The following is a 22,884-nucleotide window of genomic DNA, read 5'->3' as shown; positions in this document are numbered from 1 at the left end:
TGGGTGATAAAGGCCACGTCCACACGTACACGGGTATTTCTGAAAACGGAGATTTTCCGTTTTCATTTTAAAAAATAATCCTGTCCACACGTAAACGCAGAAATGAAGGAAAACGCTGCTAGGAACATGCCAAAGCAACAGGTGGCGATATATTCCTAACCGTGTAGAAATGTTGGCCAATCAGAAGTCTAGAAGCCTCGGTGGGAAATAGTAAACAAAGCTGGGGCATAGAAGCAGAACCGAGTCGTATGTGTGGAGGGACAGTAACTGTGTGTGCATATGTAAGCATTTAAACACTGCAGAGAGTAAAATTAACAGTAACAGTATTGTAGAAATTCATTTCACCGAAACAATAACGTGGCGCACAGTGTGACGTCAAAAAAGGCGCACACCTTTGACGCTGTGTTTTCTCCGTTTTTCTCGTCCACACATAAATGCAAAAACTGAGTTTTCAAAAATATCCACCCTGGCCGGAGTTTTTAAAAATCTCCGTTTTCAGTGACCACGCCGTTTACGTGTGGACGAAAGGTGCAAACGCATAGAAAAGTCTGCGTTTTCAAAAATACCTGGGTACGTGTGGACGTAGCCTAAGTTTGAAGAAACAAGACACACTGGCAGGTTATTCATTTAACAAACAGGGGCCTCAGCAGCATGTGGAAGAACCATACATAGCCACAACAGCATGGCACCACCTCTTCCTCATGCCGTTCACCAGCTTGGTTGTGGGATGGTATCCAATTCTTCAACCATCATTTGTTGCATGTAAGCCAGTGTGGTTGTGTTGGTCATTCTGGCACAAACAGCACACCTAAGCATCAAGGTCAGGACTGCAGGTAGGCCATTCAATCCTCTCCACTCCCAAATTCAAGAAGAAGTCTCTGATAAACCCTGCACTGTAGGGACGAGGTGGACTGTGGAGACATGGGTTTGCTACTGGAATCTCATCTCAATATCACCCACCCACACCATCACATTGCCTCAACCAAAAACTGTTACCCTATGGGTGCAGTCATGGCAGGCCTCCTGGTTGACCTATGGGACTGAAGATTGGCTGTGTGCAGTTTGTTCCAGTATAGAACACATAGAAGACAGCCTACAGTTTGTAAGTGCTGACGGGGTAAGAAAACCGTATTCTTGTGGTATCATCTTCTTGGGACACATATTTTGCAACCTGTCTCTGACGTCCCTTGATATATGAAACTTGCTCTTTAACTTGGAGATGCCAATAAGCCTCACTCCAAAAAGTGGTTGGTTTTGTGGAACACCAGCTTGAAGTTGCCTTATGACATGTGACCTGATCCAAGTAAATCAAACATGGTAGAGACAGCTGACAGCTTTACAGAGACAGCTGGTAGAAACCAATGACCGCTGCGGACCACTGGGTCCATGCTCACAGACACTGCTAATCAGGCACCAGATTCTTAGTTACTGGGGTACCAGAACCTCAAAACAAGAGTCAATAGCAGAATAAGCTCTTTGGAAGAGACGATTTAGCAAGTTTTTCATGGGTGTAGCCAACATACTTAGCTCTGCTGAGCCCGAATTTCATTTTCCTCATGCACTTGGCACCATTTAAAGGGGAAATAAACAGGTAGAAGATTGATTACCAAGAAGCAGTATGATAAAGAAATACTAGAACAAACTCACATTTCCTTAATTTTTGTGCCAAGTTTATAATCATAATGTCGTTGGGATCTTAGGTTTCCATACACTCGTCATGTGCACGAATGTCATGGCAATTTTCTGCTTTTAACAACATGAAATTCTTAGTAAGAAAAATGAAGAAAATTTAGACTTTTCATTAAAATTTCAAATTTCATGCTGGGTTAAGCAAATAGGACAAGCTGTACCACTAAAATAAAAATATCAGTACCATTTTTATAAGAAGGTATTTTGATATTAAAAGGGTATTTGAGAAGGTATTGTATAGGCTAATCTAATTATAATTGAGAAAATATATTTCTCAAGAATATACATACTTGCCCTGGAGTAGTCTTATAGTCAAATTGATCTGAGGCTAAACAGTAACACATGACAGCCAGTCCTGTTTGGGTATCACCAGGAAATGTCGCACAAAAAGATATCAAAGAGATTCAATCGTGTGTCATAGTCAGGGGTTAAAGTGGGTTGTGTTTTCTGTTTTATAAGTTGTTGGTTTTTTTTTTTTTTTTGGGGGGGGGGGGGGGGGGGGCACTCAAACGACTACAGGTGTCCATAAGTTGTTGCTGTACTTTAGCATCTAGCTAGCACTACAAAAGAACATAAAGGGGAACATTTTTTAAGTGGCAGGTAATTTCAAATATGGCGCGTCTGTAAGCTCAACAAAGATTAGCAAACACACAAATTGTTTGTGTGCAGTTTGATGCACAACATGTTGCTAGCTAAAGGTCCAGCTGGAGGCCGCATTTGTAGGCCAATTATATCACAGCCAGGTGACGAAGGCTGATCCCAATTCGAAGGCTGCTCCAAATGCAGCCAACAAATGCGTCCTTCATTTCCCCAGATATGAAGGATGGGTCGGGTGTGTCCTTCATGTCCCAAACTATCCCAGAATTTATAGCGCTACTAAGTTTTAATATTACTCTTTCTAGGTCCCAAAATAAACTTTTAAGATATTTTCAGGCAAGAATGTAGCTGTGTAAACTTTAAATACCTGCTCGATTTATCAAGACATCACATATTTGCAAAAGTGCTCTGACGTTTCCGGAGATGCCTGTTACCCACCAGCTCGATAACTGACTGGGAGGTCAAGGCTCACTAGAGCCAGCAAAAACACTGGACTCCTGGCACATTGTTTTCAGACCCCTGCAGTCTTTCGCTACTCAGGTTAAACATGATATATAAGTCACTTAGATAACTTAAAAATGCTATTGTAAGGCTTTTTTATTTGTTCCTGAGTAAATTGGTTTGACTGAGATTTAAGTTTTCACACAGCTGAATAAACGTCAAACAGAAAACTGCTTAACAGAAATGTGAGATGGTTGAGAATTTACTCCAATGTCCTGTTATACTTTAGATAACAAGGAGAAGATGGCTGAGTTTATTAAACTTCACCGAGACAGCTGGTGACGCAAATCTGAAGGCTAAACCATCCCATTTCACAGCCTCGCACTTCCAGCCTTATCGGTCTTGCGTAGACCGCAAGGGCCAGGTCCTTCGAAGGATGCGGCTTAGGAATTGGAAACAGCTATTAGGTCTGTACATACGACATTATGTTTTTTTATGTTTTTTCATATTTTGATATTTCATATCACAACAATCTGCAAATTTAATTAAAATTTAATAAATTATCATCTTGTCTTTATTTTTAGTTTGCACATACCTTAAAACACTTAAAGCTGTAAGCTAATGATAGTTACTGTATATAAGAGCAGATGCTGCTGGTGCAATAAGCTGTACGTTTTACGTCCAATGAATGCATGATCTGATTAGTCGACTAATCGCAAAAATAATCGGTGACTAGTCGACTATCAAAATAATCGTTTGTGGCAGCCCTAACTATTAGTGCAGAGAATGTAAGTTAGCCAGGACCACTCGTGAAACATCTTCTTACATCTGGTTGAATTCAAGTGTATAAATCTGCAAAGAGCAGTTCAGCAGATCACAGTCTCTTCATTAAGAAAATCTATTGGAGCTCTCAACAGAAATTATTGTGAGCTGTGCTTCTTTTCCCCACGCTGAACCATCAAAACTGATTTTAGGGTTCCCCCACCCACTGCAACATACTCAACCATTGCAACAACATTCATCCACATTACAGCTTTCATTCACAAATCTATTGCATTTCACCATGAAGAAAGCACAAGAAAGATGTGTTTTCTTTTTATCACCCTATAACCAGACAAGAACACCATTATTGATTGCTTCTGCAAAACATACGTTTCAAACTTTATGTCACAAAGCCAGAATTCAGAGATTAGAGCTTGATCATGAAAAATAAACAATCAATTGAAATAATGATAGGGTTACGCAACTAAACATAAAGATTAGGCTATTATAACAGTAAATGCCACCCACACAACACTGCAACAACCTTCACACCTTTACTTCCTCCAGTGGGGAATTTTGTCACTGGATGTACAGCTTCAGCTGAAAATGTATTCAATGATCAATCTCTGGAAAATCGGCCATTTTTATTCTGGAGTAAATTTCCATCTGTCTACATTCCCCAATCACAATATCACCAGACGTGAGTGTGTGTTTGTGTGAAAAGACATCAATCTGTCTCAAGGACTAGAAAGAGACAAGTCTCACAGCTACACAGTTAAATCTGTATTTCACGAGTCATAGGCAGTTGTAAAAAACAAACCATCAGTAATATTCTGGGTCAAAATGAAGCTGATTGTGGCAGCAGTAATTAAATATCTGAAACAGAGTTAGTTAAACAAACTTTGTTTAACCGTAGTTACTTTACCATAGTTTACCAATGAACAACAATGCAAAAATGCAAAGAATGACAGACTCCAAATGGAAGTCAGTCTCATAGATTGCGCACAAAATATGGACAAATCTGCTGTGACTTTACACAACTCTGCATTTTGAATTTTTGATGTTAGAATTTCAGCTGCTGTCACAAGTGGCCATGTTTGGATAAGATGGTAAATTTTTCAGTTAGCAGCTAATGCTAACAAGCTTGATTTGCCTAGTACAGGTGCACCTCACAGGCAGATACTAATTAGTATAAGACTAAAAATAAATACTAGAACTTCACTCAACAAAACTGAGAAAAAAATACTCAAAGGAAGGTGGTGGTTTTGAGACTATAATATGATTATTAAACATAATTTAGCCTACAGAAAAAAATCTAAATAGTTTAAACCTATGAAAAATCTTCCCTCTGTCTATACATTCTGTATAGCAGATATCACTTTATAAAGATTAGTAGTTTGTAATAAATAATGTATTCAGAAAAAAGTATATTTTGCTGGTTTTTAATGTCTTATTTCTGTATCATGCATAAGCGAGAGAGTATTTCAAATCTTGGCATTCGGTGGGAAGAAATGAACTAAGGCACTTGGTATAGACATCTCCTGTCTGTAAAGCATTTTAAAATGTAGCTGTCTTAATTTGACTCACTCTGTAGCTAAATCCTATCAAAATTACTATTGTTTTGATTTCCCAGGTCTGGTGATTTTTTTGATTTTTTCTGTACCAGGCAATGTATTTTCAGCATTGCTTACAAGTATTTAATTTAAAAACTTGGCTAATTAAAATTCGCTAAAAAAAAACAATTAGCTATCTAGCCTAAAAACAAGCTGTGAGCAAGCTATCGGAGTTCAGCTTTACTTTAAGGTCAGCATTTAACCTGCCAGAGGATCTTTTGGATGCTGGTAATTGAACAGAACAACTACTGTACATGTGACTGGTGCTCCAGACAGAGCTGCCTCGAATCTGAAAACAAACTCAGGTGTCTGTTCCCCTCTTATCACCGTGGTCTTTTTAGGACAAGTCCAGCATGACCCGAAATATTTTGCTCATTATCCAAAAAGTAGGTGGACTGTCTGATTCTCTGCAATCTATAGACAGATTCCTGCATTATTGTTCTATTGCACTTGATGTCTGTAGCAGTCCCATGATTACGATATGAAGGATATAGAGAAGAAGAAGGGAAGCACATATTCCTCGTCTTGATTACTTGTTGATTGATTAGGCATTTCTTAATTTAACTAGTCTGTTTGTGTGTTAACTTTAGATCATATTTTAGTAAGGCAAACACTGATTGAATTAACTAATTGTGATAAAAGAAAATATACTCATCAGTATAAGAATAAAGGTTTTGAGATAAGTTTGAAGAAGGTGGATGGATTGATGGATGGATGGACAGATGGACATAGAGATGGATGGGACAGCTGGATGTTCCAAAAATGGTCTGCCTCAACATGCTCTTTCATGTCTACAAACAGAAAATATTAGTGTCCAATTTCTAAATTCAAGTTTCAAGTTCTTCTTGCTTAATTTATCCAGCAGTTTGTGTTTCTCAGCACCACCACAGTCTGACTTAGTGGCCATTGAATGCCTAAGGGCACCTTAACACTTGTAACAAGTGTTTGCATTCCAACACGTGTTTTTTTCCTGCACAACCAACTTATAAATCGGCACCATTTTAAAGACTCTTTAAGTAAATTGTAAATCATCATCACTGATAAAGAGGGAAGAATATAAATTTGCAAAACCTCTGATCATGCTGGATTTGTCTTTTAAGTTGTATATTGGCAGGCAGATAAATGAGCCGGAGCGTGCACTGTGCCTCAATATGTCAGTGTCTGAGCAGTCAGAATCACATACTGACATCAAAGAATAAACCTCTTTTGCAGTCGTCAAGTCCGCTCATTTGTCCGCAAACATGCCATCAAAGAACTAAACTCTTGTGTTATTGGCTGGCTGGGTCTCTTACCGGTCTCTGAGGTCCAGTGGGCTCAGACTCTCTCCGGCGAGGACGTCCTGATGGCAGAGAATGACAGGGCGACTGTGCTGGGCTGCCACCACTTTTCCTTGATGCCTCCTCCTCTGTTAGCGTTAGCATCCCCCGGCTGCTCTCCCGCGTGTGAGTCTTTGGACGAACAACTGGCTCCGCTCCTGCAAAGGAAACCAAAGACAATTCTGCAGTCAAAACCTCCTTGTGTTTACTTTAGTCACTAACAGGCTGCCACAGTCACTTGCAGTTTGCAAGATGCCAACTTGTCTGCAAACATTCACTGAGCCATTGAGCGGTAGTGAAAAAGTGTGATGCAAACCAGAAACAGAGAACATTCAATTTCAAAGTAAAAGTTGTGCCTTAAGTTTAAAATGTTTGCTTTGAAGGCAAATGGTCTCAGTTTCTAGTTTGCTTTTATATAATTATGCTTTAATGTATTTAAAAAAAAATTAGTTAAAACATCTAGCTATTTAATTTAACTTGAGATTTATTGCGCAACCACTGCAAAACTGTCCACTGTCTTTAAAAAAAGATAACGTTAGCGAGCAGTTGAGCAATTTAAGGGTTGCCAGTTAGTCGTAACTTTGTTACAGCGAATGATTCTTCGAGTTATTAATAATAATAATGAATTGCATTTATATAGCGCTTTTTGGGACCCCTCAAAGTGCTTGGCCCTGGAAGAAGAGGAGCAGGCCAACGAGGAAGAGGAGGAGGCCAACATGGGAGAGGAGAAGGTCCAGGAGGGAGAGCAAAACAACCTCGCACCATCATTACGGACGAGATGCGAGCAACAGTCATTGACCATGGCATGACATTGGCTGAAGCAGGATTAGAGTCCGTCCAAACATGAGTAGGTTCACCGTGGCCACCATTATCAGGGCATTCAGACAACACAACAGGTATTGTACTCTATTGCTTTCTTTGTCACAATACAGTTTTACAAACCTATGAAAGTAGTCTATTGGTGACTGTATTGTAACACATGTCAATTGACAACACGTTTCTTTCTTTAGAGTTGAAAGAATGCCACATAGAGGTGGGAGGGTTGCCATATTTGCAGCGGCACAAGAAACCCTCATTGTGGATATGGTTCGTGGGAACAACCTCATCAGACTCCGGGAGATCAGAGACAAAGTCATTGCCGATAATGTCAACTTTGAGAGCATTGACGAGTTCTCCGGCGTCATAAGACGTGGATGAAACAGGTCTATAGGGTTCCCTTTGAGCGCAACTCTGCGCGACACAAATGTCATACAGTGGAAAATTGTGTTTTTATATTTTGTTTTGGATTACACTGTGTGTTGGTGCATAGTGTCAATTTTAGTTGCATGATTTTATTATAATATTGCTATTGCATGTTTGTTTATTGTTATTCCTATTGCATGATATTATTTCCATATTTATATTGTGTGTTTGGTGTTGTTGTACAGTATTCTTTTTATTCCACTGTGGATTAAGCGGACAATTCTAGGCACCTGTGAGGTGGGGGCGTTCCCCAAGGTGGCCTATCAGCCACCAAACTGACTTAAGGGAGCTAGTGGGTGCAAAGAAAGGAGGAGAGACACACGAAAAGTGAGGAGCAGGAAACAAAACGTGTGCAAGCCAGCATATGAAAAGAAGGGCCTCCAGCCTGACTGTGGGGCGCCACGAGACATTCGGCGATCGGCCAGCATAACCCGGAGATCCAGTCCCGACGGACAGAATAGCAACAGTGGGAGGCGATGCGTGAAATCCACAGCAGGGCAGGGGGACGCCTCTGCCTGCATCTGGCGGGGCTGCGAGGGAAACGTTGTGCGGGTGCGGAGAGTGGCTGGACTGCACGGTCGCGCGCCGTCAGGCGGAGATAGGAGCCTCCTCCCTGGTCTGCTGCTGGCGAGTTTTACCATCCCGGAAGAGGAGTTCCTCTCCTGTCTCGTCCAGCTAAGGAACATTTGCCCGCATGTGTGTGGCTGGACGGTGGGAATATAGGACTCGGGGGGGAGTTTTTAGCATATGAAAAACATTCATTTAGCTTTTGTTTTTTTAGTGTATAGTTATTTCTGCCGGCAGGGTTTTTAGCGGGTTGTAAACACTATTTTATTGTATAGCGGGGATTTTAGTTTGTATTTTGGGTTCTGACTGTGTTTTATCCTGAAAATAAATGGTGTGTTTAAAGCCGGCTTAGCTTCTGTGCTTCGAGCGCTGACCCACTCACTCCCTTTCCGCTTGTATGTATACAGACGTGGTGGTGAAGATTTAGGTCCACCAGTTTAGCGGCTACACAAAGACCTACGTTACGAGTATGTGCAAGTAAGTATGCGTCCATGTTCACAGTACAGTTAGTGGACATACTGTGTTGCTCAGTGGCCTACATTACTTCTGGACAATACTGTGCTACCTGATTGACTGTTGTTCTGAACACCTGTGCACTTTCACATTTTCACAGAGGATATTACAGGTGGACGCGATGGCCAGACCTCATGAGTACCTCTTCCTGGATGAGGCTGGCTTCAACCTGCAGAAATGAAGGCAAAGAGGCCGTAACATCATTGTCCAAAGAGCCATCACTGAGGTCCCTGGCCAACGGGGGGGTAATATTACCCTTTGTGTGGCCATGGGTTCGGAGGGGCTTGTCCACCGGCATGCTGTCCTTGGGTCTTACAACACCCAACGTCTCCTCACCTTCCTAGAGGAGCTAAAAGACATCCTCCTGGACCGCCAACAACACCATCCTGGGCCCGCACATCACATTTATGTGATCATTTGGGACAATGTCCGCTTCCACAGAACAAACCAAATCAGAGAGTGGTTCACCACCAACAGTGACCACTTTTTAAATGTCTGTCTGCCACCCTACTCCCCTTCCCTGAACCCTATAGAGGAGTTCTTCTCATCGTGGAGATGGAAGGTTTATGAGAGACAATCATACAAAAGAAAGAACCTCCTAAGGGCAATGGAGCTGGCCTGTGTTGACATCCCAGCGGAGGCCTTCCAAGGATGGATTCGCCATTCCAGGGCGTTTTTCCCGCGGTGCCTGGCAAGAGACAATATAGCCTGCGATGTGGATGGGGTGATGTGGCCCAATGCAGCTCAGCATTGGGCCACAGTGATTGTGGTGTGTGTGTGGTGTGAATAATGTAATTAAAAAAACTTCACACCCTGATCATGTTTTCAGTACTGTTGTGTGCAATAGATTCTGTTTTTGCATTGAGTTGTGTTACAGTAGTGTATGTACATGCAGGATTTTCTATAGATTTATACTCTTCATATGTCTGTGAAGGTTCTCAGTCATCCAGGTCATCGTAGTCAAAGGAGCTTGCAAAGAAAAGCGTCTGGACTTCTTTTAGTTACTTGAAGACGTTTCACCTCTCATCCGAGAGGCTTCTTCAGTTCTAAGGTCAAATGGTGGAGAGTCCCAGATATAAACCTGGTGGGAGTGTCCCCCCACAGAGGGACAAAAGGACCCCCTGATGATCCTCTAATCGCCTGAGCCAAGGTGTGGAACTGGGTGTGGGTCCCAATCAGCCAGAGTTTCGGGTGAGTTCATTGTGAAACCTGGCCTCACCTTATCATGCGAATTCCTGAGGTCAGATGGCCCAGGGTGTGAGTGGCGTTAAGGCGTCTGGGAAGGGATCTCAAAACTGGATTATAGATGGCAGAGAGTTGGTGTCGTAAACCACCGCCTCTGTTCAAAGATGGTCGCTCACAGTGGACATAGATGGCTTCTTTCACTCCTCTTTCAAACCATCTGTCCTCTCTGTCCAAAATGTGAACATTGGCATCCTCGAAAGAGTGTCCTTTATCCTTAAGATGCAGATGGACAGCTGAATCTTGTCCTGTGGAGGTGGCTCTTCTGTGTTGTGCCATGCGCTTGTGAAGTGGCTGTTTGGTCTCTCCGATGTAGAGGTCTGGGCATTCCTCGCTGCACTGTACGGCATACACCACATTTCACCCGAAAGACAAAACGCCAAAACACAGACTTAACAATGTGGTGATAAGGTGAGGCCAGGTTTCACAATGAACTCACCCAAAACTCTGGCTGATTGGGACCCACACCCAGTTCCACACCTTGGCTCAGGCGATTAGAGGATCATCAGGGGGTCCTTTTGTCCCTCTGTGGGGGGACACTCCCACTAGGGTTATATCTGGGACTCTCCACCATTTGACCTTAGAACTGAAGAAGCCTCTCGGATGAGAGGTGAAACGTCTTCAAGTAACTTAAAGAAGTCCAGACGCTTTTCTTTGCAAGCTCCTTTGACTACTCTTCATATGAAACTCACAAATCTAAAGGCCTAATCCTCTGCAGAGATCTACGACAATCCGTTACTGTATGGTTTCTAAAAATATGCATTGGCAGTTATGAAACAAAGAACCTTCTCACAAATTGAGCATTGTGTTTTCAATTGTTTTGCTGTAGTGTGTAACGATGTGTATAGTGTTTACATTTTTGAAAGCTTCAAGCTGCTCTTTTGGTGTGAATATTTGAGTTTTGCAGTGGGAAGGTGTGGTTGTGTTTATGTAGCTTTAGAAAAGGGTTTGTGTTTAGACATTGGGGAACATGGTGGAAACGTTTGTGAAATGTGTTTTAGCATTTGAGCAAAACTGTAATACAATATTTCCCAAAAGGAATGACTCTGACTTTCAGGGTGGTATTATGTCACAGACAACAACCCAATTAGATGTTTCATAATTTCCATCAAAACTCTTGTTTTATTTGTTGAATTCCCTCATTCTGCCTCTATTTGATAGATTTAGAACTTTATTTAGTCTGGTTTTCATTTTTGTTTTCCTAATAATTCACTAGGTTATTATTTTTATTAATGACTGTTGATAAAATGGAGACTTGCTTCCAATCCACTTAGAATTCACCACTTTTAAAGAGACCTATTTTGTCCATAGAACAGGGCTCCTATCCTATCAGCTCCTAGGTAACAACCAAACTTATGGAAGATGGCACCAAAGCTAAGGTTTCAGATTAACACTAGCACTGAAACATTTCAAATAGTGCCCTGCCCTGATGAACCAACCATTTTTATTATATTTATCCTGTTCATTTCAGTTTTATGACTAAAAAGCTTCTTTTTATCTCCTACCTCCAGCCCTGAGCCGCCTCCTCTCCTCCTGTTCCTCCAGAGGGCGTAGCTCCTCAGGCTCCTCGTCGGTAGTTCCTGACGTGGTTGGAAGAAAGTCTCGCAGCTCTGCCTCTTTGTCAATGATCACCCACTCTTTGCTATCAAAGTCTTCCTCCTCTGCCAGCGGTACAGAACGAATAAAGGCGTTGCTGTGGGCCTCCTGGTCGACGGATGCCACGGACACTTCCTGACGGCCACTGACCTGACGATCTCCACGGCAGCCGGGGTCAACAGACAGCATCTGAGCCGGCTGGGAGGAGTAGACGTGACGAGATGGAGAACCGAGGATGTCCATCCTAGACCTGGTGGACACACAAACAAATGTGTACAAAATAGAAGGATATGGGACTATGACTCTTCTACAGCTTAACAACCTGGTAAAAATACTTTTTCAACTTTTTGTTTCATTATTCAGTTCAATTTAAAGCTCAGGTTTAAGCTTCTTAAGGGTAACGCGAAGTCAATTTTAAATATAGCCATGACTAGTTGATTTTTCAAAGGAAATCTTAAGTCTCGGTTCAGCACCGATCCATATCATATAAGACATATGATATACAGAATGTGAAGTCCATTACAAACCTCGGTCAGTTCAGACACGTCCAAGTCAAGTCATGGTAACAGAAACTTTGAAGCCAAGTTTCACATTAAAAAGATTCGGTCTTTGGAGTGTATCCAAATGAATTCTCAACAATCAAAATCAAGCAAAATCTCAGAGCTAAATCCAAGTCATTCAAATCTAGTTGAACCTCTTTTGTACATTTCTGATTTATGTGGATTCAAAAAGTTGAGATCAAATTCTTTTAGAGCAAAGGCCTCATAATTAATTAATTCTGATCTTTGCCAGGTTGAATTTGGCTTATGTTTATTTTTTTAAACTGGAAAATGTTTTCTTGTTTGTTGTTTGTTACCAAAAGTAACATGAAATGCTGTCTCTTCACCTAAAACCACCTTTGTTGTTTTCTATACTTTACTGTCACCTCTGTCCATAGGCGTCAGCCCGGCCCTCAGCTGCAGAAAGACGATCAGATTCTGGGCTGTTGACCCGCCGATATCGTAAGGACCGACCCTGTCCTGTTGGGGACTCGGGTCCTACACCTCGTACAGGAGACACTGGACAGGCCCCTCGAATTGCTTCCTCTTCCTGAGCCCCCTGAGGAATGATAAAAAAGTGAGCAACCATTTAAAGTGAGCAACCATTTAAACACTCTGGAAGGCAACTCTAAAACGACTTCCTTAAGTCAACATTGTCTTGATGCATGGTCAATCATCCAGGTAAGGAAATGGGTGAGTGAGTTTGGATAAGTGACAAAATGTTTCTCCCACTGAAAATGCTACATCCAGATGAACAGAATCAACTTTCTGGAATTAAGTCAGCAGCATAAATAACAGCAACCCTAAGCCTAAAAGCTAACGTGATGTTTTGGAGACAAGCAAAAGAAACGTTTTTTGGAGATAAAACTTAATACATTTTGACACCAGTGATTCTTTTTTTTTTTGTACAAGACTTTAAAACTTGCAAGAAGAAAAAATAAGAAAAAAGAAAAATGACATTTTCTTATAGTATATGGGTAGAGTTAAGGGCAGTCACTGATAGTGAAGGCAGAAGGTTCATGTGAACCAAAATGTCTTAAGACTAAACAACCAACACATTTTAGAATAATCTAAAAGGCTGTAATGACAAAAATATTTTCAGGCAATCCACTTTTTGTTTTTTATCAACTAATAATTGGATAAAATGTTGCTTATGTTTCTAATGAAACAAGTCCATGTGAAATCTCAGGGATTTCCACAGGACTTCATTCATCCTATAAAAAAGTACACTCCCTGATTCAGTAGCAGGTAGAACTACCTTTAGCAGCAACAACTTGAAGTAATTGTTTTCTCTACAGCTTAATCGGTCTCTCAAATTGTCCAGCCATACATCCATTTTCTTCTGCTACTCAGGGGCAGCAATCTGAGCAGAGAAACCCAAACCCCCTCCTCTAGCTTATCCAGGGAAACACTGAGGTGTTTGCAGGCAAGACGAGAGAGCTAACCGTGATTATTCACAGTCATTCTGCTGTAGATAATGATCCCAAGCTAGTGTGCTTGGGATCATTATCTGTTGTATGATCCCATTTGGACCAAGTTCAAAAAAAAGCCCAAATCATCACCACTCTGCTTGACAGTCAGTGTTTGTACTGACATGCTGTGTTATGGCCCAACCTCCACTTTGGTCATGTCTATCCAATGGACAATGTTCTAGAGGGCTTGTGGTTTGACACAGTTTAGCGAATATAAACTGTGCTACCATTTTTATTTTTCAAGGTTTTCCCCTCCTGTAAATTCTTCCAAACAAGCCACATTTTAAGTCTCCTAATTGAAGTACCTCCTTTAGCATGCTAACTAAGGCCTCTAGAGTCTGATTCTGGGGTCGATTTAATGGGACTGTGGCATTACCAAAACCTATAACTGATGGTTCAGACCTTGGTTAGGCTGATCCTGAGTCTATTGCGGTTAAAGTCTGTGTCATCCCAGCCTTCTCCAGTCTCTCCAGGATGCTGGACACCGGTTTCCCCAGGGGGTCGGCTCGGTGGAGGTGGAGGAGCATTTTCCTGATCACTGAGATGCTCGTCTTGAACATCGGTGTTCTCCCTCTGTAGGTCTCCAGGAACTGGAGTCACAATGGCTCTATGGACACAGAATATAACAAATCTTTACATAGATGCTGTTATTTCAGAAATACTTTTGAATCTAATCATGCAATTTACAAAACCTTTTTGTTATGGTATATTAACCAAATTCTTTCTAATACAGTCTGGATAGCTTTACAAATCAAAGAAAAATGGCTAGTGGCTGTTAGAGAAACTTCCCTTTTTGGCACTTCTATTTCACTTATTTTACAGGAGGTTGCAGCTTGTTCTTACCCCACCATGGCTGCAGTAGGTCGGGTGTTGTGCTGTGGTTGGGTGGAGGCACTGGTTGACAGCGTGACATCACTTCCTCCCTTTTCCCAATCAAAGGGTTCATTCTCTGTAATGATTCGCTCCTTCATACTGTTCTCAAACACTGACATCAGCAGCTGGAAAAAATACACAAATTTATGAATGTGAACCAAAGTCTCAATATTAGACTGCTCCTCTGAACTTTTGTTATATCTACCTGGTAATCTGGTTTAGTGTAGTAGTCCAGGGCCAGGACATGGTCCAGAAAGATTTTAAACTCTGAAGGCATGTGTTTGAGCAGCAGCTGATGGTCATAACGCTCTTTAATTTGACCAACTTGTTCCTAAACAGAAAAAAAGACAAGAATATATATACATATATACATCCATCCATCATCATCCGCTTTATCCGAGGCCGGGTCGCGGGGGCAGCAGCCTAAGCAGAGAGGCCCAGACCTCCCTCTCCATAGCCACCTCCTCCAGCTTATCCGGGGGAACACCAAGGCGTTCCCAGGCCAGCCGAGAGATATAATCTCTCCAGCGTGTCCTGGGTCTGCCCCGGGGCCTCCTCCCGGTGGGACATGCCCGGAACACCTCACCCAGGAGGCGCCCAGGGGGCATCCTTGTCAGATGCCCGAACCACCTCAGCTGGCTCCTTTCGATGTGGAGCAGCAGCGGCTCTATTCTGAGCCCCTCCCGGATGGCCGAACCTCTCACCCAATCTCTAAGGGAGAGGCCACGGAGGAAGCTCATTTCTGCCGCTTGTATCCGCTTGTATATATGTATATATGTGTGTGTGTGTGTGTGTGTGTGTGTGTATATATATATATATATATATATATATATATATATATATATATATATATATATATATATATATATATATATATTGATCAAAACAGATCAAATTCTGACTGCTTTTTGGATAATGTAAGGTCACAGACAGACTTTTTTAAAGCATAGATGTATTTAAAGAAGCAGGACAAAACGTTAAATATGTTTAACATCTTGTATGATTTATGGAGGCACTACCAAAACAAGTAATAGTAAGTGGATATAAAAACTAGAGACAAGAAACCTTCTGACCTTATCCTTGATCTTTCTCCAAGGCAGCTGCCCAACAGCAAACTCCACCAACATGTAAAACAATGACCAAAGGTCATCATGGCGACCCATTTCCTGGAGGAGCACAACAGGCAGACGTTGTTAGCATATCATTCTAAACACAATGTTCACATTCTGACTTGTATCATTAAAATCGCTAATTAAGAGGGTGTTGTGGGGTGACAGGTAATCTAATGGAATATTTATTGCATTAAGGTTAGGTGTTTCAGTATTAAATCAGACTAGCTTGAGTTGCATTTATCTTTCACAAGTATGAAGCAACTTTTGTAAACAAAATCTGCACATTGGCTGTGTGTTCAGGAGCATAATCATTAAAACTGCAAAAAGGCAAAATTCCCACAAAAATATAAATATAGAACGATGATTGCAATTTGATCTGCTTCTCCCAGCCTCTTGCACCATTTCTAGGTACAAGAGGCTGACAGAGGCTCACCACCAACTCTGCAGCCAACTCAGAGGTTATACTTTAAAGACAAACAAACAGTACTGACCTTGTTTTTGTGAGCATTGACTGAAGCGTAGCGGACGGTCCCTCTAAAACCTGCCACAGTTCTTGGCTAAAAAGAGGATGCAAAAAAGTCAGCATTTGCAACAACAAGCATCCAGTTCACATCCAGTTACACTAATATGAAAAAGATTGGGAATCTCTCTTTTTTTTTTTTGAATTTGTGTTTATCATTGGGTGATTGGCTTCCTTTTAATATATGTCATGCCTTATGGAAAAAGTAGTGATTCAGCAATAACATGAAGTTTATTGGATTAAATATGCATCATAACAAAATTAGACAGGTGCATAAATTTGGGCACCCCAATAGAGATATATCATTAGTTAGTTGAGCCTCCTTTTGCAAATCAAACAGCCTCTAGATGCCTCCTATAGCCTTTGATGAGTGTCTGGATTCTGGATGGAGGTATGTTTGACCATTTTTCTATACTAAATCTCTCCGTTAAATTGCCAAGCATGGACAGTCTGCTTCAAATCATCCCATAGACTTTTAATTATATTTAGGTCAGGGGACTGTGACTACCATTCAAGAACATTCCACTTCTGAACACCTTTCTACAGTTTGAACTGTGCTTCGGGTCCTTGTCTTGTTGGAATATTCAACCCCAACTTCAACTTTGTGACTCCTGCTTGAACATTATCCTGAAGAACTGGGTTGAATTCATCCCACAGGCTCACAGCATGATGGTACCTCTACCAAATTTGACAGGGGGTAGCAGGTGTTTTTCTTAGAAAGGGGTGCTCTTCTTCTGCCATGCAAAGCCTTTCGTCTCCTCAGCACAATGAATCTGGTTTGAGCTTTTACATACAACAACTGACTCTGATGCGTGAGCGCAGAAAGGGCTTCTTACTCATCAATCTGCCATACAGATGTTCTTTGAGCAAATTGTGCTGCAGATGCACCATCTGTAGAAAGATCTTCTTCCAGGTCTTTTGGGGTGATCATTCTCACAATCCTCTGCCTATGCCGTTCCTGTGTTTTTCATGGCCTGGGTTTAGTTGAAACTGACAGTTTAAACCTCCGAGATAGCTTTTTGTAGCTATCCTCTGAACCATGATACTGAGCAATGTTTTCTTCTTTTGAGAGTTGCGTTGAGGATCCCATGCTGTCACTTCTCAAAGGAAAGTCAAAGAGAAGCACAACTTGCAATGGGCCACCATAAATACCTTTTGTCATGATTGGACACAGCTGTCTATGAAGTTTAAGGCTTAACGATCTAATCCAACCAATTTGGGTTGCAAGTAATCAAGCAGTTATTGAGCAGTTACATGCATTCAAATCATCAAAATTACAAGGGTACACAAGGGTAATTTTTGCAGATTTTCACATTTGATTTATTTTCAACATACCACTGTTATCTTTTTGTTGAAAAGAGTGAATTATTATGCAGGGTGAGAGGGATTCCCAATCTTTACCTGCTACATACACTATTAACACCTTGACTGTATATTTTTAATTATTATTCATTAATTGTTTTATGAGGAAAACATTCTTCTTGTGATGAGAAAAGTTTCCTCGAGCTGTTGATTTTACTGGAAGTTGAACCTACTTATCTTCTCAGTTGGGTATGCTCTCTACTTCAACTCGGCACACATAACAGTAAATAATGCCAACATGGACTGGAGGCTTGTTTTGACTATAAGACTAATAACTTTAACACTGGACTGAAAGTGCTTTTACTGAACTACTGTTTAGACGTAAAGGCTAAATGAACAAAATAATAAATGCGTACAAATAAGAGCATGTAAATAGTGTAAACAGACAATCAGTAATATCAGTTAAGAAGCCACTAGCCTAGCCATTTTACTGTGATTCAGCCTCTACAAACTATTTGTGTGTTATGTTTATATTGTTGTTGTTGTTGTTGTTGTTGGTACATGTGGATTTCTGTTTACTTGATCCAGAGGCACGTGCTGCTCTTTCTGGCAAACTGAAGTCTAGTGCCCAGCTGACTCACAGCAACATTGTGCTGGTCAGGCTTTAGCATACCCTATGTTAGGGCTGGGCCATATCATTCCGTTCACGGTAATACCGGTATAATGTTGGGCAACGATAAGAAAATGAAATATTGCGATAGAATATGGGTAAAACGCGCATGCGCAGTGCCTTTGTTTTCATACGTACATGACAGAAAAAGCATGGCGGCGACGGAGAATGAGAAGGCGAAAGCGGATCGTTGAATGAAACAGATGAACCAGAATTGGTTTGTAAAAATGCTGCAACTTTAATGGTGTGGAACTGGTTTAGCGTCCGTCCGTCAGATACACAACAAAGCACTATTTTTGGTAGAGCATGCTAGTGGGTCGTCGTTATTACCGTGTTTTTTGAAAAACGTTTACTGACCTCGAAATAATTTTATGTACACGGCGCTCGAAAATCTGTCAGATGTTTTAGTATGACTTTGCTAAACTACGAAGCCACACCGCTTGATGGATTGTCGGAGCATTACGGCTATCGTAGGCAGCCTCGCGGAGTGATACTACTGTGCTTCAACATAATATTAGCGTATTGTGTGTGTATAACCTCTTTTTAAGTTTTGTGGATATTATACATGGTTATGCTGAGGATATGTCGACCAATTTCCACTGGAAATGCCTTTTGGGGAAACTGTCAGCAAGGAATTTGCATTTGCACTGTTAAATTTTTATATAACTTTAATGCACATAAAAAACAGCTGCTTGTTTAAGTGAAAATACCTTGATTTTTTTTTTTTTGCACTAACAAAGTTGTGCAAAACTTGTAAAGTATTTTGTCTAGTGCCAATTATATCGTCAGTTATATCGTTATCGCAAATTTTCAAATGTATAAAATATTTTTGGTCATATCGCCCTGCTCTACCCTATGTGTTGGCATGAAAATAAACTGTAAGTATTGTGACAAAATAAATCATTAAAAACATGTAACTTGTAACAAAACGATCAAGTGGATATATAGCATCAAACATTCAACCCAGTGTCAACACAACTCTGTATTACAGGAGCTTTAGAAAGAAACAGATGCAATCCTGTTTAACATCAATGTGACCTTTATACACGTGTTTCTGACATCAAATGAAAAATAAGCAAAATAAGACACAAAGACACCAGCAGACGAACACACTGCATCAGAGTGATCTGCACACGCAAGGATCAATTTACATAATTCCACTTTAATATTATTCAAATTTGTTTTTTGGGCTGTTTTTTATGACCTATTCTTAATAGTAGTGTTAAAATCTGATTATGCGTTTGGATATTATATGTAGATTGCGTAATGCCTTTATCTATGTTTATATAAATAACTATATGAGATAAAAATACATTTTTAAAAAGACACAATTAACTTTTTATCATTTTTATGACTCAACTTTGAGTCTTTAGATTTACATCAATTAATAAATTGCTTTATGTACTTTTCTATCTATACATGTATTGGACAGTTAGTCTAAAGGCAATTGCACACTGAATTTGTTGTGTAAAACAACATGAAATTCCAAATTTTACGGATCTTCCCATGTAACCCATATACACACCAAACGTGTTGTATTTTTGTGGAAAATTCGTCCTCAAAAACAGACAGAAAAAAATGAAGTTTAAATGAAGGGATAACGAACTGGTCCTGATGTTCCTAAACGAGAAAAGGAACAAACTGATATTCTGGGTTCATCCAGTTCCCACAAGAAGGCGGCTGCTAGAGAATATTATGGTTTGATCCCAGAATTGGAGCTGCATTCGTACATATTTCAGGATGTCAGTGAGGCAGTTTGAAGTCTTTTTAGCAGATTTGGGAACACAATTGTATCATTTTACTATTACCATATCCTTGTATACTCAGTAAAGGTGCAAGATTTGTGCTATTAGTGCACTTGTTGCCAAATACAGTGATCTTGGTCAGATCTATTCATTGGTATCCCGAAAAATTGATTTATATATATTTATTTATATTCTTGACACATTCAATTTTTGAGATTTCACACATCTGCTGTGAAAGGGCCTTTAGTCTCACCATAAAAAAGTACTTCTGCCACACAGAAGAAAGACACCTACTAGCCGATAACTTAATACAGTGACATGAAAAAGCAATTAATTAGAAGGATAACAGAAATAAATGCAAAATGCAGTTTCTAAATTAAGGTGTTTATTGTTAAGAGTCAAAAAAATCCAAACCTACACTACAGGACGAAAGTTTAAGAACACACAAGTTTTTCCAATTTTTTATTGAAAACTATGCAGTGTATCGGCCCGTTGCACTCTGAAATGAAAGCATAGTGCAAATAAGCAATTGGAGTTAAAAAAGAAATCATGGAATCAATTTATAGACCAAAATATATTCTAAACTTTGACTCATCAAAGCAGCCACCTTATGACAGCTGAACACACCCGTGGCATTCTTTCTACAATAGAAATCAAATATTCTTCAGGAAGTTCCCATATCTGTTGCAGAAGTGATGGGGTTTAGCTCTGGAGACTGTGCTGCCACTTCATGTTTTCAAGCTCACCATCATGTTATTTCTTCCTGAGGTAGTTCTGGTATAGCTTGGACTTGTGTTTTGGGTCATTATCTTGCTGTAGGATGAACCCCTGACCAACTAGGTGCATACCAGAGGGTACTGCATGGCACTGCAGAATGCTGTGGTAGCTGTTTTGGTTCAGGGTGCCTTTCAGTCTGTACAAGTCACCGACCCTGGATCCAGCAAAACAGCCCCAGATCAACACACTTCCTCCTTCCTTCATTTGGCAGTTGATGCCACACACTGTGGAACCATCCTCACGCTTACTCGACGGTGTACAAAGATCCTGAATGATGAATCAAAGATTAGTCCAATGGCGGTGTCCAGGCATGTCCCTTTGTTTTATTCTCACGTCTTAGCAATGGCTCTCTTGCTGCAACTCATCCTGTCAAACCTGCAGCTTGAAGTCTTATTTTCACAGTTGAAACTGAGACTTGCTTATACGACCACTATTAAGCTGTGCTCAAAGCTGTTGTCCTGCGAGCCACCTATCAAGCAAGCTGTTAACTCTCAGAAACTTGTCCTCTGAATCAGTTGTGTCTTTGGGTCTGTCAGACCTCTTGCTGTCAGTTTGTGCCTTTGGATGATGAAGGAAACTGTACTCAGTGACATCTTGACTTTATTTGCAATTTCTCTGTAGAAAAGACATACTCTTTTAAGTGCTATGATGGTCTGTCTCTCTTCCATTGTTAATTTTCTTTTTCTTGCTATCTTTGTGGCAACACACTACTTTTTGCCATACAATATTGTTCAACTAAAGCTTACAAGGGTATGGTACCAGAGTGTGTTCCACCACTGGTTTTATACAGACAGAGGGGGTTGTAAGTAATCTAGAAAAGTTAGAACACCTGTAGGAAGTAGTAGCACCAGCTTTTAAGGCTCGATCAACCTCCATTGCTGCAGAACAGCTTTAAATTGTTAACCCATTTTGTGTTCCCTGAAAAGGGCCTTTTTGTATAATTCTGAAATGTCAGAATAAAAATCTATATCACATCTTTGGAAAGCTAAGTTGAGTTGTTCTAGATATACCAAGCCCTGATTACTGCCACACCTGTTCTTAATCAAGAAATCTATTTAAAAAGGACCTGCCTGACAAAGTGGAGTAGACCAAAAGCTCCCTAAAAGCCAGACATCATGCCACAATCCAAGAAAATGCAGGAACAAATGAGAAACAAAGTAACTGAGAGCTCTCAGCCCAGAAAAGGTTTTAAAGCCATTTCTAAAGCTGTGGGACTCCAACCAAACACAGTCAGGGCCATTATCCACAAATGGCAAAAACACGGACCAGTGGTGAACCTTCCCAGGAGTGACAACTCATCCAAACGGTCACAAAAGATCCCAGAACAACATCCAAAGAACTAAAGGCCCCGCTTGCCCCAGTTAAGGTCAGTGTCCATGACTCCACCGTAAGAAAGACACTGGGCAGAAATGGCCTTTGTGGCCATTTGAGTTCCAAGACGAAAACCACTGCTAAGCAAAAGGAACACAAAGGCTTGTCTCAGTTTTGCCAGAAAACATGTTGATGATCCCTAAGACTTTTGGGAATATACTCTGTGGACTGATATGACAAATATCTGGCATAAAAGTAATGCAGCATTTCAGAAAAGGAACATCATACCGATGGTAAAATATGGTGGTGATGGTCTGAGGATGTTTTGCTTCCTCAGGATCTGGAAGACTTGCTGTGATAAATGGAAACATTAATTCTGCTGTCTACTAAAATATCCTGAAGGGCAATGTCTGGTCATCTGTTTGTGACCTCAAGGTGAAGCGCACTTGGGTTCTGCAGCAGGACAATGATCCAAAGCAAACCAGCCAAAACACAAAAGCTTAAGAAAAACAAAATGAAGACTTGGCCTAGTCATGACCTCCAAGTAAGATGCTGTGGCATGACCTTAAAAGGTGGTTCATAGTCAAAAACCCTCCAGTGTGGCTGGAATACAACAGTTGTGCAAAGATGGGACAGAATTCCTGTGCTGTAAAAGACTTGATGCCAGTTATCACAATTGCTCGTTGCAGTTGTTGCTGCAGCCCAACCAAGTTTTCAAGCAGGGCCATTTAGGTTTTGATTTTTTCCCCCTAATAATAAACACCTTCATTTAGATACTGCATTTTATGTTTACTGATGTTATCGTTGTCTTATTTTTTTTTGTTGTTGTTGATGATCTGAAACATTTAAGTGTGACAAAAAGAAGAAAACAGGAAAGGGCCAAACACCTTTTTCACACCACTGTACTTGACAGGTGGATAAAAGTCCATTTAACATTTAAAAATTCAAGACAGTGACCATTTTCAAGTTACTTGTTAACAAAAAC

General features: G+C 40.7%; 1 protein-coding gene across 4 annotated transcripts in view; it reads right to left on the bottom strand.

Annotated features, from left to right (window-relative positions):
* The window catches only part of ttbk1a (tau tubulin kinase 1a), a 56,859-nt gene that overhangs the window by 16,789 nt on the left and 17,186 nt on the right, over positions 1–22,884 (bottom strand). For all 4 annotated transcript variants that reach the window (XM_085163987.1, XM_085163989.1, XM_085163988.1 and 1 more), the window contains 8 exons: positions 16,066–16,131; positions 15,536–15,628; positions 14,668–14,793; positions 14,433–14,587; positions 13,992–14,196; positions 12,504–12,676; positions 11,488–11,828; positions 6,395–6,576 (listed from right to left, as the gene is read on the bottom strand). In XM_085163987.1, coding sequence (XP_085020113.1) covers positions 6,395–6,576; positions 11,488–11,828; positions 12,504–12,676; positions 13,992–14,196; positions 14,433–14,587; positions 14,668–14,793; positions 15,536–15,628; positions 16,066–16,131 — 1,341 coding nt within the window. The remainder of the gene's footprint in view (positions 1–6,394; positions 6,577–11,487; positions 11,829–12,503; positions 12,677–13,991; positions 14,197–14,432; positions 14,588–14,667; positions 14,794–15,535; positions 15,629–16,065; positions 16,132–22,884) is intronic.

The sequence above is a fragment of the Neolamprologus multifasciatus genome, chromosome 6, assembly GCF_963576455.1.
Source record: "Neolamprologus multifasciatus chromosome 6, fNeoMul1.2, whole genome shotgun sequence".
In the NCBI taxonomy this organism is placed as follows: domain Eukaryota; kingdom Metazoa; phylum Chordata; class Actinopteri; order Cichliformes; family Cichlidae; genus Neolamprologus; species Neolamprologus multifasciatus.
The sequence above is the reverse complement of the archived record's forward strand: the minus strand, read 5'-3'. Positions and strand labels throughout refer to the sequence as shown.